The sequence below is a fragment of the Macrotis lagotis genome, chromosome 1 (assembly GCF_037893015.1).
Source record: "Macrotis lagotis isolate mMagLag1 chromosome 1, bilby.v1.9.chrom.fasta, whole genome shotgun sequence".
In the NCBI taxonomy this organism is placed as follows: domain Eukaryota; kingdom Metazoa; phylum Chordata; class Mammalia; order Peramelemorphia; family Peramelidae; genus Macrotis; species Macrotis lagotis.
This window is the reverse complement of record NC_133658.1, coordinates 877,244,548-877,264,030: the sequence shown is the minus strand read 5'-3', so window position 1 is coordinate 877,264,030 and position 19,483 is coordinate 877,244,548. Positions and strand designations below refer to the sequence as shown.

Below are 19,483 nucleotides of genomic sequence, written 5' to 3'. Positions count from 1 at the left end.
CAGGATTGTAAAGCCAAATGATGATTTCATTCCCTAGCCCCAACATGTTTACCTTCTAGTACTGATGAGTCCATAGATATGGGTGTCATGTGGGGCAAAGATATTCTAGGTATATTTGAAGGGAGTTTCTTTTATTTTGGTTGTTGGGGGGGGTAGATGTAAGAATGGAATAGGTGATACTTCAGCAAGAAATGGAGAAACAAAGGATTCTCAAAGGGGAAATAGGGAGTGCATTCCAGAAATGGGGTTGGGCCTGCACCAATCCAGGGTGCTAAACTAAGTTAGCCCAGCCAAATTGTGTTATCCTTCCAAAGCCTCCCTCTTCCTGGAATTCCAGAGTTTTTCATAATTGCCTGGATCATCTCCAGTGAGCTTCACTAGAACATGCATATTTTCTGGAATAAATTATCAGTCTACTGATACCTGGTTCAGGGAAATGAAGTCAGTTGGCCATTATTCTTGTTTGTCATTTTTGCTATGGGAAAGAATTTTCCTCTTTACCAGTAAGATGGAATGAGAAAGAAAAGAAGTAAGGACTGCTAAATATGCTGAGGGATTTGGCAAACAATGAATCAAACAAGTATTTATGAAGCATTTACTGGTACCAGGCACTTTGTTAGAGGCTGGGGAAATATATAACGAATGAAACAGTATCTCCTTAAAAGAAGCTTACAGTCTAATGGGGGCGTCTAGTACATATATAAATATATACTGTGCAGCAAAAGTAGTTAAATACAACACAGTTTGGGAAGGAAGGCATTGGCATTAGGGGAAATCAAGAATGGCCTCATGCATTAGATGGTGTCTGAGCTGAAGGATAAGAAAGGGAAAGACTATAAAAGGTGGAAGTAAGAAGAGAGGGCCCTCCAGGTATGGAAATCAGCCAGTGAAAAGGCACTGAGAATGGAAAGGAGTCTTGGGAATGAGAAACAGTCAGAAGGTCAATTTCATCGTGTCTCAGAATGTCCAACAAAGCTGGAAGGAGGTTGAGGCCAGGTTGTGAAGTGCTTCCAGAGCTAATTAGAAAAGTTTATAGTTAATCCTCCAGGCAAAAGAAATCTTGTAGAGCTATTGAGTAGGGGAATCACATGATCAGATTGGAGCTTAAGGAAAGTTAGGTTGGCAGCATTGTCTAGGATGGACTAGAGTGGTGAGAAACTGAAGCAGGGGACCAATGTGGAGACTGTCACAATAATTTAGGGCAAGAGGCAATGAGGTCCTGATCGTAAGTGGGGAAAAAAAGGATAGGTTTTGAGAGATGTTGAAATGGAAAGATTTGACCACTGATTGAATGTGTGGGGTGAGGGTAGTCCAGAATCCATGTCAAGATGGTTTTGCCTCTAAAAGAAATGGAATAGGTGGTACTTTAGGGGGAAAAGTTAATGAGTTGTTTTAAACATGCTGAGTTTAATATCTCTGGGACATGCAGTATGAAATTTGGTGATTTAATTGGTGATCTAAAAAAGTTTGGGGAGAGACTAGGTCTGGATATATAGGTAGGGGAGTCATTTGTTTGGAGAAGATAAAAGTCAAGCAGTTGATAGGCTTACTGAGGTGGTGTTTTGAGGGAGAAGTGAAGCAGATTAAGGACAGAACTTTGGGAATTAATCCATGGTTAGGAAACATGGCAAAAATAAATAATAATGGAAACTGAGAAAGATTGGTCAGACTGGAGGCAAGCCAGTGACAAGTACACTTTGGAGCTCCTGTTTTAGAATCTGAATGGGATAAAGTCTGATATTTCTTCAGGAGAATATTATAGATTAGAATAAACTGAGCTATGGATTATATCTCTTCTGCCCCTCCTTCCCTGACAAACAACTTCTGGGATGTTCATGAATGTTATCATGACTGAAATGTAAAAAGCAAACTGACTTTGCTCCTTATCTACTGAGTCCAGATACATTCCTCAAGGCTGGAGGAGATATATGTCTCTGGATTATATGCTTTTTAAAAATTAGTTTACACAATTAGATTGTGAAGACCACATTCTTAACTAATGAAGATGGGTCAGTGGGGGGGGTGTCAAGTTAGGATATATTGCTCCTACAGTTCATGCCTCCTTACCTTACTCTCCCATGACTATGATTGAGTAGAGGTCTGCTTCTCAAGAATCAAATAAAGACTTTTTAGCTTTATACCTTCAGAAATCTCCAAAATTTATTTAAGGGGGATACAACCCACACAAGTCTTTGGCCTCCTCTTACATATACCTTCTTCAGAAATTCTGGGATTCAGGCCAGATTTTTTGGGGGGTGAGGCCTTTGACCTCCCACCCTTTCGCCATTCTCTTTTCCCTTCACTTCTTTTTCTTCTACCTTTCTCCTTCATTCCCCTCTACTCTCCCTCTGTCCCATAACTCTCATTTTTCTTTCACTTTTACTTTCCTTCCTTCTCTTCACAGAATTTAAGAATTGAAAAGGACTCAGGAGCCATCTAGACCAACCCATGTCTGAAACCAAGAATCTCCTTAACAACATGCCTGGGGCAGGGGGGGGGGGCAGCTAGATGGCAAAGTAAATAGAGCACTAGCCCTGGAGTCAGGAGGATCAGAGTTCAAGTGTGGCCTCAGATAACTTAATAATTACCTAGCTGTGTGGCCTTGGGCAAGCCACTTAACCCCATTGCCTTGCAAAAAAAAAATTCCTGAAAAACAGTAATCTAACCTTTGCTTGAAAATGTCCAATAAAAGGGGAAGGGGACCCCTACTTCCTGAGGCAGCCCATTCCCTTTTATGATGGCCTTGTTAGGGAAGAGTAAGAGTTGATTCAGAAGTTGTGAACCTTTTGCCTGATGAGAATGGTGGCAACTTTAGTGGAGGAGAGGCAAGGGAAAGGTTGGGGGAAAGGAGAGAACAGGTAATGAGTTTTGTTTGAGAGGCCTATGGGACACTCAGATGGAGGTGTTCAAAGTTGAGGATTTACGATTAGTTTAGGCAAAGAATCTGGAGAGATACAAAATACATACAAAGTAATTTCAAAACAGTACTAGTTGACAAAGTCTCATTAAGAGTTACTCTTTGGGTTCTGCCATCAGTCAGGTCTGATTTCACCAAAATAGACTGTTGTATGTATGAGTTCATAAAGCCTGAGATTACTGACCAGTCACTGAGCTCTCCTCTCTTGATCTTTCCCACAAGAATGGCAAGAGAGCCTTTTATCATAACCTTTGTTAAACTTTAGGCTCTACTCTAGAGTATCTACACTCTTCTAATCAACCTGTTAAAACAGGAAATAGGCTGACATAAATTGTACTCTATAAACCCTGCTGGCTCTTTGTCATCACTGCTTTTATTTCTTGAGGTTTCCCTTTCAGCTTTTAATAATTCTAGAATTTCACTGAGATTCTAGGATAATCTTATAGATCTATAGCTTGTATTTCCTGTTCTTTTTTTTAATTGCAAAAAGTTTTTTGCCCCTTTTTTTTTTCAGTTTTGCCATATGCCTCCCATTCTCCACCTTATGGGGCCTAGAATTCATCAGGATTCAGTGCTTGTGGAATAACTAAATGAATCAAGGTCAGCTACTATGTCCCTGATTTACCTTAGGGATCTCCTTATGAGTCATTTTTATTCTGTAGGATTAGCCTTCTCTAGTCCCTATTCCTTTCTTTTTTTTCTCACTTCCTCTTTCCTTCCTTTCCTTTCCCCCTCTTTTTTCTATTGTTTTTCACCTCCTTTTCCTCATCATCCTTTCTCCCTTTTTCTTGTCCTCTTTTTATTCCTCCTCCTTTCTCTCTTATCCATCTCTCTCCTCAATTAACGACAGTTAATATTTGACAATTACTGTGCATGTACCAGACACTGTGTTAAGTATGTTACAATTATCATCTCATTTTATTTTCAGAACAACCCTAAGAGGTAAGTGCTACAATTGTCTCAGGTATACAGATATTGATACTGAGGCAAACAAAAGTTAAGTGACTCAATCATGGTCACACAGCTAGTATGTATTTGGTGACAGATTTAAACTCAAGTCTCCCTCATTCCAGGTTCAGGGCTGTAGCTACAGCATCACGATCCCTGTTACATATTTACCTTCATTTCTGTGCTGATGATTCTCGGATCTCTCTAGTCAGCCCTGCTGATTTCTACTCTCACATCTCTTACTGCATACTGGACATCTTCAACTGGATGTTCAGTAGATCTCCTGCCTTCAGCATGTCCAAAATAGAATTCATTCTCTTGCTGCCCAACACCATCCTCCCAGTCCCTTAGGCTTACAACCTAGGAGTCATCCTTGACTTCTCACTGGCTCTCACCATCTATATCCAAATCGCCATTGAGGGCCAGCATTGCTTGTCTACCTCACCTCCAGTCTGCCTATTCCCTCCCCTCCCCCATCAGCATCCCTTGTCTATCTGGCTTCTGCAACATCTCTCAAACACACCCTTCCCTCTGACATTGCCACCAAACAAGCCAGTGCCTGATGGGGGGACAACAGCCATCCTCCTCCAGTTAGAAGGATATTCCTAAAGTGTGGGTCGACCCATGTTAGCCCGTACTCTGTAAATTCCAATGCTTCCCTATAGCCTCCAGGATCAAATCTAAATTTTATTTTGCTCCTCTGAGCCCTTCATAACCTGCCCTCCCCCAACACTCGCAGCCCACCCACATTCTCTGTGATCCAAAGACTAGGACTGCGGACTATTCCCAAGCGCCGCCATCTCCCAACTCTTGGCTTCTGCCGCTCCTTGGGAGTCTCCGCTAAACTCGCCCCTTGTACAGGAAGCCTTTCCTAGGCCCCCGCAGCCTCTCCGGACCCTGCCCCAAGTCTCCAGTCTGGAGCCCGTTTGTCCATAGCCGCTTGCACGTTGGCTCCTGGCGACGCTGAACTTGCAGCAGGGCGGCGGCTGGCTGCGGTCGCTGCTCGCTGCCCTCGCCTCTTCGGCACTCCTCCTTGCCTTCTCCCCTCTGCCTTCTCCCCTTCCCTTTCCCCCTCCTCTGCCCGGATTTCGTCTCTCTCCCCCTCCTCCTCCGTCCTCTCCTCCGGCCCCTCCTCTTCCCGCCGCTCCCGCCCGCCCAGGTGGCGCCGAGGACCGGCGGGGCGGGGCGAGCGGCCTTTACGACGCTGTCGTGGCTGCGGCGGCGGCGGCTCCGGCTCCGGCTCCGGCTCCGGCTCCGGCGGCTGGCAGGGCGTGCGGGTGCGGGCGCGGGTGCGGGCGCGGGTGCGGGCGCGGGTGCGGGTGCGGGGCGGCGCGGGGCGGCTGGCGCGCTTGGGGCCGCGGCTGGCAGACGGACGCGTGGACGTGGGGCCGCGGCTCAGCTCGGCTTGGGCTGTGCGGGGCGAGGAGCGGGCTGCGTGCGGGCGGGCCGCGGGCGAGGAGCGGTGGCGCCCCGCGAGCCATGCTGCTCACGGTGTACTGTGTGCGGAGGGACCTCTCCGAGGTCACCTTCTCCCTCCAGGTCGACGCCGACTTCGAGCTGCACAACTTCCGCGCGCTCTGCGAGCTCGAGTCCGGCATCCCCGCCGCCGAGAGCCAGGTGAGCTGGTGGGGGGAAGGGAGAAGGGAGGCGGAGACCCCCTCCCCCACGTCTAAGGGGTCGCCGCCGGCTCTCCCCGCCGCCCCCTTTTACAGAGCCGGAGACTGAGGCCCGCAGAAGGGCCTCCGGCTCCAAGCCCGTGGCTTCTGTCACGCTCCCTCCTCCATGTGCCCCCGGCGTCTGGCTGCTTCCCTCTCTCCAAAGCGAGCAAAAGCTAGAAACCCGTCCGGTGCTAGCCTCGCCTGACCCGTTTGCTGGGTTCCCGCCTGTTCCTCCCTCCGTAGAAATGCCATTTGGATGAAAGTCCTAGATCGCGGGCTACAAGAATCTCCTTGTTCTTCGGAGGAGAAAAGCAGGCTCGGAGAGAGCCAAAGCTAGAAGCCAACCGGGGCAACAGGGATGAAGGAGCAGATCGAGGCTGGTTTCCCACTTCAGGGCTTTTTACCATTATAGGATGTGTAGCCTTAAACAAGATAGGGATCCTCCCAGGCCCTCAGTTTCCTCACTCTGTAAAATGAGGAGGCTGAATTAGGTTACCTTTAAACGTTTCTTCTAGCTCTATAGCTGAGATCCTAGAAGGATAGTGGATTATAAGGGAGCTCACTTTCCTGTCCCCAGCCCAGACTCTCTTCTAGTTGGCGACCATGTGACCATGGCAAGTCACTTAAATCCTCTTAAGTCTCCTTCCCTCCACCTGTGCGTTGGACTGCCATAGGCGGTGCCAGGAAGATGTTACCCACTTTACCTACCTATGGCCCAGGATCGTTCTGAGACAGTTTCTTAGCCATAAATGTGCTCGGGGCTTGCTGGGTGTCTTGTGGCCTTTCCTTTCCTCTCCCAAACCAATAGTAAACAGCATTGTCTACTCAAGAGTGTACCTTTTTCCTCTTGGCCAAGTTCTTCTTTCCTCTTCTATTTCCTATTTTCTCTCAAGTTCTCCCTCACACCCTCCTCCCTCTTTTTGCATAGTTATTTGCCCGTAAAGCACTCTAGAGTAATATCTCTTGCTTTTGCTCATGTCCATCCATCATCTTCCCTGAGCATTTCTCCTTTAAAAAAAATTGTTTGACTTCTTTAGTGTTTGCCCCTTTGACTCTGCTAGTTGGTGTCATCTAGACTTTACATCTCAGCTTTTTTCATTTGTAAAATAAAGGTGCTGGATTGTAGGTGATCTCTTAGACTTGCACTTAATTTTATTATCTTATGGAGCCTAGTGGCTTCTGTTTTGGTATTCCCAGAATCCCATAGTTGGCTCAGATGTAGAACTTCCTGCAGAGCATTCGCTTCATGAAGATTCATTTTGTAAATAATTCTTTATCATTTCTCACCACCAAAAGAAAGGTAGCTCCTATAGCATTTAAAATCTGTAAGTTGACTTTATAAAGTCAGTTACCACTAGTCCATTGATCTTAGGAATTGGTGAATTAAAAAAAATGTTTTTGATTACTATTTTAATATAATTGATTTCCTTTACACTCCTCTGTATTTTGTCTTTAAAAACATTTTGAGAAGGAATCCATAGGTTTCACCAGAAATAAAAAGGGGCAAAAAGATTGATCTTTATATATAGATGGAAGAAATCTTACATTAATGCCCCTAAGTCCTGTACTGTACTTTAAATATTTTAATCCATTCAAGTTAATCATAATTCATTTTACTCATAGGTTCATTAGTGTCATTGGGCAGCTTAGCTTTTTTCCTTAAATTCTTGCCTAGTGAAACCAAACTTTTTGTTCTTCTCTGGATAAACAACTGTGTCAATATTTTGTTCAGAGGGCAATCATAAGCCCTTTTTCTGTGCAGACTTTAGCACTTTGGCATAATGTTGTGTAAAAGGGCCATGTGTTTTGAAGTATACCCTTTCTAGTAGATAACCTGGTTTAATTTGAGCAGCAAGAATTCCAGATAAAATGGAGTATTGCTTCCCAAGAGTCTGTTTAAAATTCAGGCAAGATTACCTAAGTGAGGCTGATTTATCCTCCTTTGGCTTTTTTTTTTTTTGACTTGAGGTAAACTTCGGTTCATCAGAAGTCTGGAGAGGATTTAAAATGGTTAAATGTGGGCTATTCAGTGTTTCTTATTGGGAAAGATGAGAATGACAAATGACTGAAACAATTTCAGGCTTATATTTGCCCAGATAATGGAGATGACTGTACCTGAAAGAAAGAAAGAAAGAAAGAATCTTCACAGAATGATAAAAGTGGAAGACCATAGACAAAATAGAGATAGAAGACTTTTTGTAACAACTGATGACTTCACAGGATTAGACAACTTTATACTAATGATAACAAGACTGATTCCAAATTCTTGTTCATCTTACCAGTCTCTGCTGGTATATTGGTCCTTGATGATTAAGTTAACCTATGTAAATATGGAATAAATCCTAAGGTTGCTAGAGACTGAACATGTTCTTCCCAGCTAACTATAAACATCTCCTGTTTTTCAAGTTTGTTCTACTGGCTGCTTTGTAACCTGATGACCCAGTAATCTATTTTAAGATTTTGGGTGGTCCTCTTTCATTTGCATTGCCCATCAATCAGGAACATCACAGACACTGAGTCATTTCCTTTCCAAGCCTAATAGTAAACAGCACTGTCTACTCAGGAGTATACCTTCTTCTGTCTCCTCTTTGGTATGTTCTTTCCTCTTCTATCTCCTATTTTCTCTCACACCTTCCTCCCTTTTTTGAGTAGTTATTTGCCTGTAAAGTGCTCTAGAGTAATATCTTTTGCTTTTACTCCATATCCAACCTTATAGATGTCTCATTCCTAGGCCTTTCTGTCCTCTATTTAAACATTTGGCATTTTGTAATTTAACTCAATTCAGATTGTGGCAATTCTGTGGCAGGAGAGAGAACATGATACATTTAGAAGAGAAGCTGTCTTGCATGTGATTACACAGTACTGGGCATATCTAGAATAATCCAGGAAATAAATCACCAGTTCTGTTTGGTTCATTGACAATGAATTTACTTGGTTAATTCAAGCAATTTTCTGAACTTAAACTAGTCTTTTTATGTCCCCCCATATGTTAAAACATGCTAGCCTAACTTTATAAGAAGCACAGAACTAATTATGCTGAGTGCCAGATAATGATAATTACTGTCTCTAATGTTAGATCGCATCCTTTTATACAGCAAGCCCTTTAGATTATAAAAACAGTATTTCAGACTAAAGGAAATTAGAAAAAACAAGTGCCTATTGAAGACTGTTTTGGTGTAGTTGTGCATATTCATTTTTAAAACTTCCTGTTATATAATCAAAAGGTAATTTATTTGACCATTATTTACTGAAGTCTTTATAGCTACATTGTGACCCAATGAAGACTTGTCAGTAATAATTTAATGCTGGCATGCAATATTAGGGCTTCTGTTAATTTAACAATTCCCAGGGATGGAAAAAATAGTTGCTATCTTTTTGTATAAGGACTGCAAAGTTTGATTAGCGGGTCTAATTTCAAGTGTTAATTACAGATTAGAACTTGTTCTCTTGGGTCCTTGCCTTTTTTGGAGTGATTATTAAGCAGTTTTGCGAGTTCTGTAGATGAGCCATTTCTTTGAAGAAGCTTCCTATTGTATTTTCTTATCAGTGACAAAACCTGAATTTTGAGCAGTTGTAGATTAATGTAGACTAAAACAAATCATAGATGCAGTTCTCACTGTGGCACAAAGTACTACTCCAGTAGGGTTGTTTCATATAGCACTGAATTGAAACGAAATGAATTTATAATTTTGCTACTTGGCTAATAAAGAATTGATCTTGTGATGTTTTAGGGTACCTTCTCAAGCTTAAATTTTTATCCATTCAGTTTTTTATCCTTAAGGAACAGGCTAATTTAATATGGTGTGGAAGTTGAAACCCCAAATCCAGAACCAACTGACTAGCTTTCTTGCATTTTTGATTTAAGAATCCAGTCAACAGTGTCTGCATTTCAGGGAGCTGCCTCTTGGAGTTTATCACTGTTAGTTATAAATTTTAGGAAGGTTTGTAAACTTAGTGTAAGTGATTTTAGAGATGGATGTCTTGTAAACTTGAGACTTTTGCATCTCTGTAACCATTGGAAGGAATAAGCTGGCACTATACATTTATATATTTGAGTCAAGTTCACGGTTTCCCTGCCTAACTACTAATGTAATTATCAGATTGTTCTTTAAGAAAAACCAACAAAAAACTGTTGGCTGTGTAGTTTGTTCTGTGATGAGTGGAAGTGAGAAGCCCTCAGTTTGTACTGTACTCAGTTTGCAGTGTTTCCATTTTGCAAATTGAATGTGAGAACTTGTGGAAGCTGTGGGGTTTGATATAGCAACAATTGGATGGGGGAGGGGGTGGATGTGATTGCATGTTAATATTTGTTCTTATTAGATTTATTGTAATATGGATTACTATGAATAACATTTACCTAGGATGAGAATGACTGTTTCTCCTGAACTTGAATTTTAAGGACTTGTGGGGGAAGTTCAGAAGTGCATTTGTTGGGGAGTAAAACTTTGGATATCTCTATAAATCCAAGGACCTCACTGAGGGTCTACACGAGGTAGGAAAAATGTTAAGTGGGTCATTCATTCTTCATTTAATAGACTGTTGAAGGAAATGACTAGAAGGAAATGATTCAGAAAGGTATAGACTAAGAGGCCCCCCCCCCCGACTTTGTTTCCTCTGACACTAGTGAAAACAAGGATCTCCCCAACTGGATTGTTAGCCTCTTGAGGGACCTGGTCTTGTATTTTGTTTTATCCCTAGTCTTTTAAGTGATCACTTGTTGATAAAGGTGTAAGTTGAAATCATATATCTAGGTATCTAGCTCATTGTTCTATGTGGGAAGTAATAGGAATTATTTTGTCATTCAGCTCAATGTCATTTCTTCAGTAAGCAGATATTAAACAACAGGTATGTGGCAAGCACTGGGTTTTTGGTTAATTTCATATCATCTCATAGTGTTAGACTTGTAAAGGTTCATCTTAGAACTGGCTTTGTCATTTGTGCACCGAAAGAGGATGCACTGCAGGACTTGGAACTTGGAATTTTTTTTTTTGCAAGGCAAATGAGGTTAAGTGACTTGCCTAAGGCCACACAGCTAGGTAATTATTAAGTGTCTGAGTTGAACTCAGGTACTCCTGACTTCAGGGCTGGTGCTTTATCTACTGTGCCACCTAGCTGCCCCTAGGACTTAGAATTCTTTTAGATTATGGATTCAAATCAGAATCTGACTTCTTTCCTGGGACACACAGACCTGCTGCTTTGCTTTCAAGTTCCCTCTGAGACACCTTGAAGGGTGAAATGAAATTTTCTTAATGTTTGAAAGTCATGAGGGAATGGGGTTAAGTGGCTTGCCCAAGGCCACACAGCTAGGTAATTATTAAGTGTCTGAGGTCAGATTTGAACTCAGGTACTCCTGACTCCAGGGCCAGTGCTGTATCCACTTTGACACCTAGCCACCCCCATGATTTTTTTTTCATCACATTGTTTCACCTTTTCTGTACTTGTAGACATTTGTGTCGGTATTTAAGACTGAGGATCATTTTAAAAAATACTTGAAGCTTATTCATTTGTCTCTATTATTGTATCCTTCTGCTCTGATTGCTCTGTTCTGAAGATTCTCTAGTTTATCATCTGATATGAAAATGCTGCTGATAGAACTTGGGTGGGGAGAGAGAGGGAAAGGGTAACAGGCTGGGAAACTTTCCCCACCAGGGACAAAAGGTTGCTTATTGAATGATAATATAATGATATAATGTTGATACAGTTACCATTCCCAGAGGGAGTTGCTTCCATTTTGTAGCTTAACTCGGAAACAAGCCCAGCCTTGTAACCATTGTTTTATAAACATTATAGGGAAGTGAGGGATTGTAGCTTTCTCTTTGGGGTACATATGGGGTATTTCAGTACTAAATCAAATTCTCCTTTTGCAGATTGTTTATGCAGAGAGGCCTCTCACTGACAACCACAGATCTCTGGCTTCATATGGCTTGAAAGATGGGGATGTTGTAGTTTTGAGACAGAAGGAGAATGCAGAACCACGACCTCCTGTTCAATTCCCAAGTAAGTTATCTTACTTACAGGGGGTTAGTTGGTCTTAGCTGTAAGAAAGGAGGCCTTCATTTCCTGTTCTAACTCTCATTTTTCCCATCTCAGGATTACCTTCTCAGTTTTTGGCCACAGTACCTAGCATGATAAGAGTCAAAGTACTTCACTAATATGACTGGTTTTCTTTGTATGGGCACTCCTACAACCTGTGCAGATTGCAACCCCTCTCCCCTTAAGCATATGGCATTATGGATGACTTAGCTATTCTTCTGAGCTTCACCAGACTGAGCTCATGAATGGTCATTCATTTCTGGGCCATACATAAAGCCTTTCCTTAGTGATACCAGTTAGCCCTTGAACTCTGCTGGCTTAGATATCAAGAACCCAGAATGACCTCCATGCCACTGTGAGGTATTGAGAGTAACTCTTCAGTGGAGAAGATGAGAATACCCATGATTTAAAAAAAAAAAAATGAAAAAAAAGACAGTGCACAAACTCAAAAGAACTTTTTATCTAATGGTAAATACATAATTTAATGAATTGTTCCTTCAAAAAGCATGTTATAATCTAAGGCAGTATGTAATAAGGCAAAGAAGACCATTGTAAAAAACTTTAAGAAATTTGAGGAAGGAGAAATCATTTGCATGGGGAACTGAGAGCTTTCTGGGAGAGGTTGGCACCTCCATTGGTCTTAAAAGAAATGAGAGACCTAAACAGATGGATAGTATGTCAGCATGGCCACAGAAAGAGCAGCAGACAGGAAAGGAACAGAGAGGAGAGGATAGGATAGGATAGTTTGAATGGAATTTGGAAGAGGAGGAAGGGGACCCCTATGTAAGAGCAGATAGGTTGAATCACAAACCTTTTGGGAGACAAAACAAGGCAAAAATAGGTCCTGCCCTCACATTCTAATGGGGGAGGCAACATAAAAATATTGTGTCCAGTCAAGTTCCATGCAGGGTAAATAGAAGATGTACCCTCTGAGGGAGACAGTAGCATTGAGCAATGGAGAAAGGCACTTGGGTGGTTTTAACTGGATCTCCAGGGAAGCCAGGAGGCTGAGATGTAGAGAGAAGGAATTCTTCAGGCCTAGATGACAGGCAGAGTTGCAAAATGGAAAAGCCTGTGCCTGGAGCAACAAAGGCTGTAGTGTAGGAACCTGTAAGGTGGAAGAAGACCTACCCCCACCCCCCACGTGAAAGACTTTGAGAGCTCAGGTCAGGAATTTAGTGGGCAGTGAGGAAGCCTTCAGGCTTCTGAAGAGAAGAGTGATGTGATGAGGTCAGGGTACTGCAGTCAGTGAACAGGTATTTAGTAAAGACTTCCTGTGGGCCAGGCAATTAGGGGACAGGGATTACAAAGAAACATCAGGCTCCCTGCCCTCAAGGAACTGACATTCTAATGAGGGAACTGTATACGAATACCTGTTTATAGAAGATATAGTGTCTTTGGTAGAGAGGAGAGAGAGAGAGAGAGAGAGAGAGAGAGAGAGAGAGAGAGAGAGAGAGAATATGAATGAGAATAAAGCAAGGGAACCAGAAGAAGAAAGAAAGACTCCACCCCCACCCCCCTCCGTCTGTGGGAGACCCAGGAGGCAGAAGAGAGGAGGCTATGGAAGACATCCAGGGAGAAGTCACAGAGGGGGAGCTGGTGTGTCCTTATGAAGACTTGCAAGAAGGCCAGGGGGTGGGTAAAGTGTAAGAAGCCCGGAAAAGTAGGAGAGCTCAGTTTGTAGAAGACTTTAATGCCAAATAACATTTTATGCTTGATTTTTCTCTAAAAGCATTTTGATCTCACAGAGCCACTGTCCAGTCAAAAAATGTAAACTCATCCTCTTGTAGAGGTGGTAGAGGTGTGATGTGATGTCACACAACTGACAGGTGGGGAAGTTGGGCTTCTGCACCCTTTCCTTTATGCCCTTGAAATGATCATAAGTCGGTTTCTCATCATTTGACACCTGCTCTGCCCATCATCAAGACAAGGTCCTTTCATGTGTCTCTGCAGCTCTGCCAGTGCCACTTAATGGACAGTTATCATTTCCCTTCCTTCCTCCCCCTTGTGCTCGTGTGAGTGCACGTACGCGCGCACACGCACACACACACACCCTGCACCCCACCCCCAGCTCAAGTATCTCACATCAGGGATTGTTGAGTGGGGTCCACAGACCACCATAGATTTCAGGAAGCCTGTGAACTTGAATGGAGAAGAAATTAGATCTTTATTTTCACTAATATTAACTGAAATTTAGCATATTTCCTTCAGTTACTTTAAAATGACTCTGGAGGATGGAGTCCAAAGGCAGCCCTAAGGGGTTACCTGACAAGGTTATTTAGCCTCTCAATCCCCTGGTGCTCCCCAAGCTGATTGTAATGATAGGTGCTTCTCTGATGGCAAGGATAAGGACCTACCTTATTCTGTGGGTTTTTCCCCCATCTCTTACCTGAGCATAGTGGGAGAACTCAAGGTTTGAGACCCCTCCTGAGGAGCAGGGTATCAAAGAAGTTCTTAGTTTGGAGAAGTCTGTATCCATGTTGAAGCATCCAGAACTCTTCCTAATGCCTCACAGTGCAGTAACTCTTTTTTGCAACTTGCAAAAGCATCATTTCTGAGACCAAGAGGAAATACAGTGTGCTCGAAGGAAGCCATTGACTGAGTCTTTGTTGAGTTTGATTTGATATTCCCTGGGTTTCAGTAAACTACTGCCTGACTTTGTATGATGCTTTTGGAAACAAGAAAAAATAGAGTGCAACTTAATTTTAATTAGTTCATTTCTGTGGTAGCTTGTAACAGCTGGTGGGTTGCTGAGGATGGCTACAACATGTTTGTATTGTTTATAAGTACTTTTGAACTGTGATCTTCTGGAAGCTAACCTTTATGTCCTCAGCCAGCATACAGATGCCTCTTTTGTTTTCTTAAAATTGTGACTTCTTATATGTTCCACAAACTACCAAACCAGCAAGATAAACTTGTCTTGCAGTTTGTGACCAGTTACAGTCACAGGGTGACCAAAATGGAAAGAAAACTCCTTGTCCCAAGCTAGACAGGCCACAAATGTTCTATCAGTTAGGGGAGATAGAAAACCTGTTTCAAAACAGCAGGAGTCATTCTCTCCCACCCTACTGCCCCCTCCTTTCTTGGTAAACTCTCCCTGGGCCTTGGCAGAAACAAACCTGACTGATGGCTGTGGTCACATGAGCTCTTTCTCTGCCAGACCCGAAAGGTACATGACCAGTACTTGGAGCTCTATGTTCAAGACTATTCTTGTGCTTTGATTTTATGAGCTGCAAAATTCAACAAACATTTATTAGATACCTGTAGCATACCATACACTGTACACACAAACTGGAAAATAACAGTCCCTACCCCACAAATAGCTGATGAGGACATGATGTCCCTACAACTAAATATGATAGGTAAATTTTCCTTAACCCTCTTAGACTTTTCACCTCCCAACCCTCAAATTGAAGAGAAAAAGCAATTGCATAGTCAAGCAAAACAAATTCTGACACTGGCCATATCTAAAAATGGATATGGCCTCCTATTTCTAGCTGCCTGACTCTTCTGCTTTGCAGCATTTAGAAGTTTGTGAAGGGAGAAATCAAGGAAGGCTTCATGGACTAGGTTAGGACCAAGTAAGTGAACCCTGAGCAAAGAGGTTTTCAGTAGGTCCAGGTGCTTCTTGAGGAAGGTTATTTACTCCACCTGGGGAATCAGTGGAACATAGTTAAGGAAATGAAATAGAATAGTGATGTAGTTCTCCTGTAGCTTAGTGAACATGAAGGAGAAGCCTAGGCAGCCAGCCCGTAGCCACTTTGTTAAGGTCTTTGGATACCAGAATTAGTATTCTAACCTGAACTGGTAAAGGTGGAACTTGTCCTTTTAGCAATGCATTAGATATGCTGCTTCAGCAATAGGTGGATTGAAAGGGAGAGAAGAGTGGAAATAAGAGGCAGGTTTGAATAATCTGAGGTGATACAGCAGTAGAGAAGAAGGACCAGATGCAAGAAGTGGATCTCTGGGGCAGGGAGAGATAAGGAGCTGTTGGCATATTCCTCAATAACTGACAAGGAGGGGTACCTTCTGCAGAAGGAAAGAAATTGAGAAAGAGGCAAGTTTAGAGTGGGAAGAGAAAGAAGTTAACTTTAGACATGCTGAAGTAAGCCATCCAGGTGGCAGCTCCCTGGAGAGGCAGGCAGCTAGAAATAGTAGGCCATATCCAATTTTAGATATGGCCAGTGTCAGAATTTGTTTTGCTTGACTATGCAAATGTTTTTTCTCTTCAATTTGAGATTTGGGAGGTGGAAAGTCTAAGATGGTTAAGGAAAATTTACCAAACAAAAGAATCATTGAAGCCTTTAAAAAAAACCATAAAGAAGAAAACATGGAAGACCAGAAAGAATCACATACAGTAAGATTGTATGTGCCAAATTTATTATATACTGAAAAAGAAAAGCAAAATATACACACAAGAGATTTGCAGTCATGTGCAATCCTCTTTTGGAAATGCTGATTTTTGTTCATAATAAAAAATAATTAAAAAAAAAAGAAATTGAATTGATACTTGATAAACAAATTTGGGAGTCATTGATACAGAGAGTAAGGAGAAAGGAGAAGAGACTCCAGGATAGAAAGTTGAAGGACACCAGGAAAATGCATTTTCATGGCAAGTCAAGGAGGAGGAAAGAAAATGGGCCATTGGATTTGCCAAGAAAGAAGCCTCCCAGTGATCTCAGAGCTGTTCATAGAGGATCCTGTTTATAGCTTTATCTCATTGAATATTGGTGGAAATTCACTGAGATCATAAACTGCCTTTAGATAGTCTAACTGCTAAGGCATAAGACTAAAGCAGTTTTTTAAAAAGTGGTTATGGTTCGAAAAAAATAAATCTAAATTCAGTTGGATCAGACCATTGGATTCAAGATCTGAGGGAAACACCTTGGTTTTCTTTTGAACTTAAAAAAAAACCCCTTCAATTTGAATAATGACAGCTTGGTTTAGGATCAGTCATGCTCAAAAGCCCTGTTATAGCTTTACTCATATTCTTTGTGTAAAGTTTCTTGACCATTGTCTCTTTTTTCTGCCTATAAAATGATTGCTACCTTCTGACCTCCTGAGGCAATGGGAGAGTCAGTAAGTTGGTGTTTGGAAAGCTCAGATGAATGAGTAAATTCAGAATATTGTTAGAAACCTCCCAAGCGGGTAAGGCAGTCCAGCCCAGACTTGCAGAATTTAGCATCTAATAACTTTGCCTTTTTGCCAATTAGAATATTTCAAGTGTAAGGGCTTTTTTTAAAACCTTCTTTTAAAAAAATTTTATGTATTTATTTTTTTCACATTACTACAGTAGTCATATTGTAAAAGTAAAAATAATCACACACACACAAAGACAAACCTCAAGAAAAATAATGTGAGCGAGGGGAAAAAAATGTGCTTCAGTCTATATTCAGATACCATCAACTCGGGCTTTGGGATGGACAGCATTCTTTATCACAAGTCTATCAGAGAGGGGTGGCTAGGTGATGCAGTGGATAGAGCACCAGCCCTGGAATCAGGAGTACCTGAGTTCAAATTCCGCCTGAAGCACTTAATACATTACCTAGCTGTGTGGCCCTGGGCAAGCCACTTTACCCCATTGCCTTGCAAAAATCTAAAAAAAAAATATATCCATCAGAGGAATTGCTTCAACATTTTCCCCCATGTTTGCTATTGCTAGCTATGTTTCCCTCCTTCTTATTCCTCCCCATCCCCATTTATTCTTTCTCTCCTTTTCACCCTTTCCCTCCTTTAGATTAGGATAGATTTCTATCCCCAGTTAAATCTGTATCTCTTCTTTGAGCCCCTTCTGATGAGTGAAGGCTCATTCATTCCCCCTTCACCTTCCCCCCTTTCACTCCATTGGACAAACTTTCTTGCCTCTTTTATGTGAAATAATTTAGCCCATTCTACCTTTCTCCCTTTCTCCCAATACAAATCTGTCTTGCCCATTAAATTCATCTTTATAATATATTATACCTTCATATTCAGTTCCCTCCTGTGCCCTGTCTATATGTGCTCCTTCTAACTGTTGTAATAAATGAGAAGGTTCTTATGAGTTATCAGTATCATTTTCCCATTCGGGAATACAAGCAGTTTAACATCAGTAATCCCTCCTAGTTACCCTTCTTGTCTGCCTGACCTGAGTCCTATACTCGAAGATCATACTTTCTGTTCAGCTCTGGTCATTTAAACAACAAAGTTTGAAAATCCCTCATTTCATTGAATGTCCGACTTTTCCTCTGAAAGAGGATGTTGGTTTTGCTGGGTAGTTGATTCTCATTTGTAATCCAAGCTCCTTTGCCTTCTGGAATATCATATACCAAGCCCTATGAGCTCTTAACGTAGAGACTGCTAAATCCTGTGTAATCCTGACTAGCTTCACGATGTTTGAATTGTTTCTTTCTGGATCTGTGTATTATTTTCTGCTTGATTTGGGAGTTGTGGAATTTGACTAATATTCCTGGGAGTTTTTATTTGGGGATCTCTTTCAGGAGGTGATCAGTGGATTCCCTCAATTTCTATTGTACCCTCTGCTTCTAGAATGTCAATTTTCCTGAATTATTTCTTGAAAAGTGAAGTCTAGGCTTTTTTCCTAGTCATGACCTTTAGATAGCCTAATAATTTTTAAATGATCTCTCCTGGATATGTTTTCCAGGTCAGTTATTTTTCCATTTGAGAGATTTCATGTTTCCTTCTAGTTTTTCATTCTTTTGGTTTTGTTTTGTTGTTTCTTGATTTCTCACAGTCATCAACTTTCCTTAGCTCCATTTGACATTTGAAGGAATTATTTTCTTCAGAGAGCTTTTTTTGTCTCCTTTTTCTTTTTGGCTAATTATGCTTTTTAAGGCATTCTTCTCCTCATTGACCTTTTCATCTGATTTGTTCCATTTGACCTAAAGTGGATTTTTAGGGTGTTATTATCTTTAGTATTTCTTTTTGTATCTCCTTCACCAAACTACTGACTTGGTTTTCATTATTTTCCTGCATTACTCTTCCCAATTTTTCCCCTACCTCCCTTTCTTGATTTTCAAAATTTTTAAAATTCTTCCATAGCCTGAAACCAATTCATAGTTTTCTTGGAGGCTTTGGATACAGAAGTTTTGATTTTATTATCTTCTGAATATGTATTTTGATTCTCCATGGGACCAAAGTAATTATCTATGGTCAGATTTTTTTTCTATTGTTTACCTATTTCTCCAGCCTATAAATTGATTTTTGTTAAGGTGGGGCTCTGCTTCCAGGGTGGAGGATGTACTTTCCCAAGCTTTTGAAGTCTTTTGGGGGACCCCTTCCCACCTCAATTTCTTCAAGATCTTATGAGAGGCTCTGATTGCTTTCCTGGTCTTTTGATGATACAAGCATTTTCCTCTTGTCTTGGAATTGAGGAGGGTCCCTGCTCTGCAATGATAGTTTGGGGCCTCAGACTGTGACCTGGATCTGAGAATGGGCAAAGCAACTGAGTCCTGCCTCAGAGATGGCAGAGATACTTCTGCAGTCTCCCCTGGCCCCCGTACAGTCCTTGAACTGAGTGCTCTGAAAGCAGTAACTGGGTGTCTCCCTGCTGGTTGACTCCCCGGGCCTGCTTCTGGTTCCTGGGGCCAGGTCTATGCTGAGGTACACTAGACTGGGCTCCATGCTTGCTCTGGTATGGCAGTTTTTCTGCTGACTTCCAAGTTGTCCTTGGCAATCCCTGGACTGAGAGGCTGCCATTGTCCCAGGCATCTTGTGGACTGTTCCTGGATGGCTAGAGCCAGTTTGCTCTAGTGGCATGACTGGATCGTACTGTGGCCCTTTCTAATAGAACTTTCTTACAGATTTTCCAAGTTGTCTTGGATTGCAGAATTGTTTCACTCAGTCTTTCTGTGGATTCTGCCAATCTAGAATTTGGTTAGAATCATTATCTAAAGGTATTTGGAGTGGTCTGAGGGAGTGCTACAGGGAT

The 19,483-nt window shown here is 41.9% G+C and overlaps 1 protein-coding gene across 2 annotated transcripts in view; it reads left to right on the top strand.

Moving 5' to 3' along the window:
* Nucleotides 1–5,313: 5,313 nt before the first annotated feature.
* DDI2 (DNA damage inducible 1 homolog 2) overlaps nt 5,314–19,483 on the top strand; it is a 33,418-nt gene continuing 19,248 nt past the window's right edge. For both annotated transcript variants that reach the window (XM_074218369.1, XM_074218370.1), the window contains exons 1-2: nt 5,314–5,482; nt 11,391–11,520. In XM_074218369.1, coding sequence (XP_074074470.1) covers nt 5,345–5,482; nt 11,391–11,520 — 268 coding nt within the window. In that variant the 5' untranslated portion in view covers nt 5,314–5,344. The remainder of the gene's footprint in view (nt 5,483–11,390; nt 11,521–19,483) is intronic.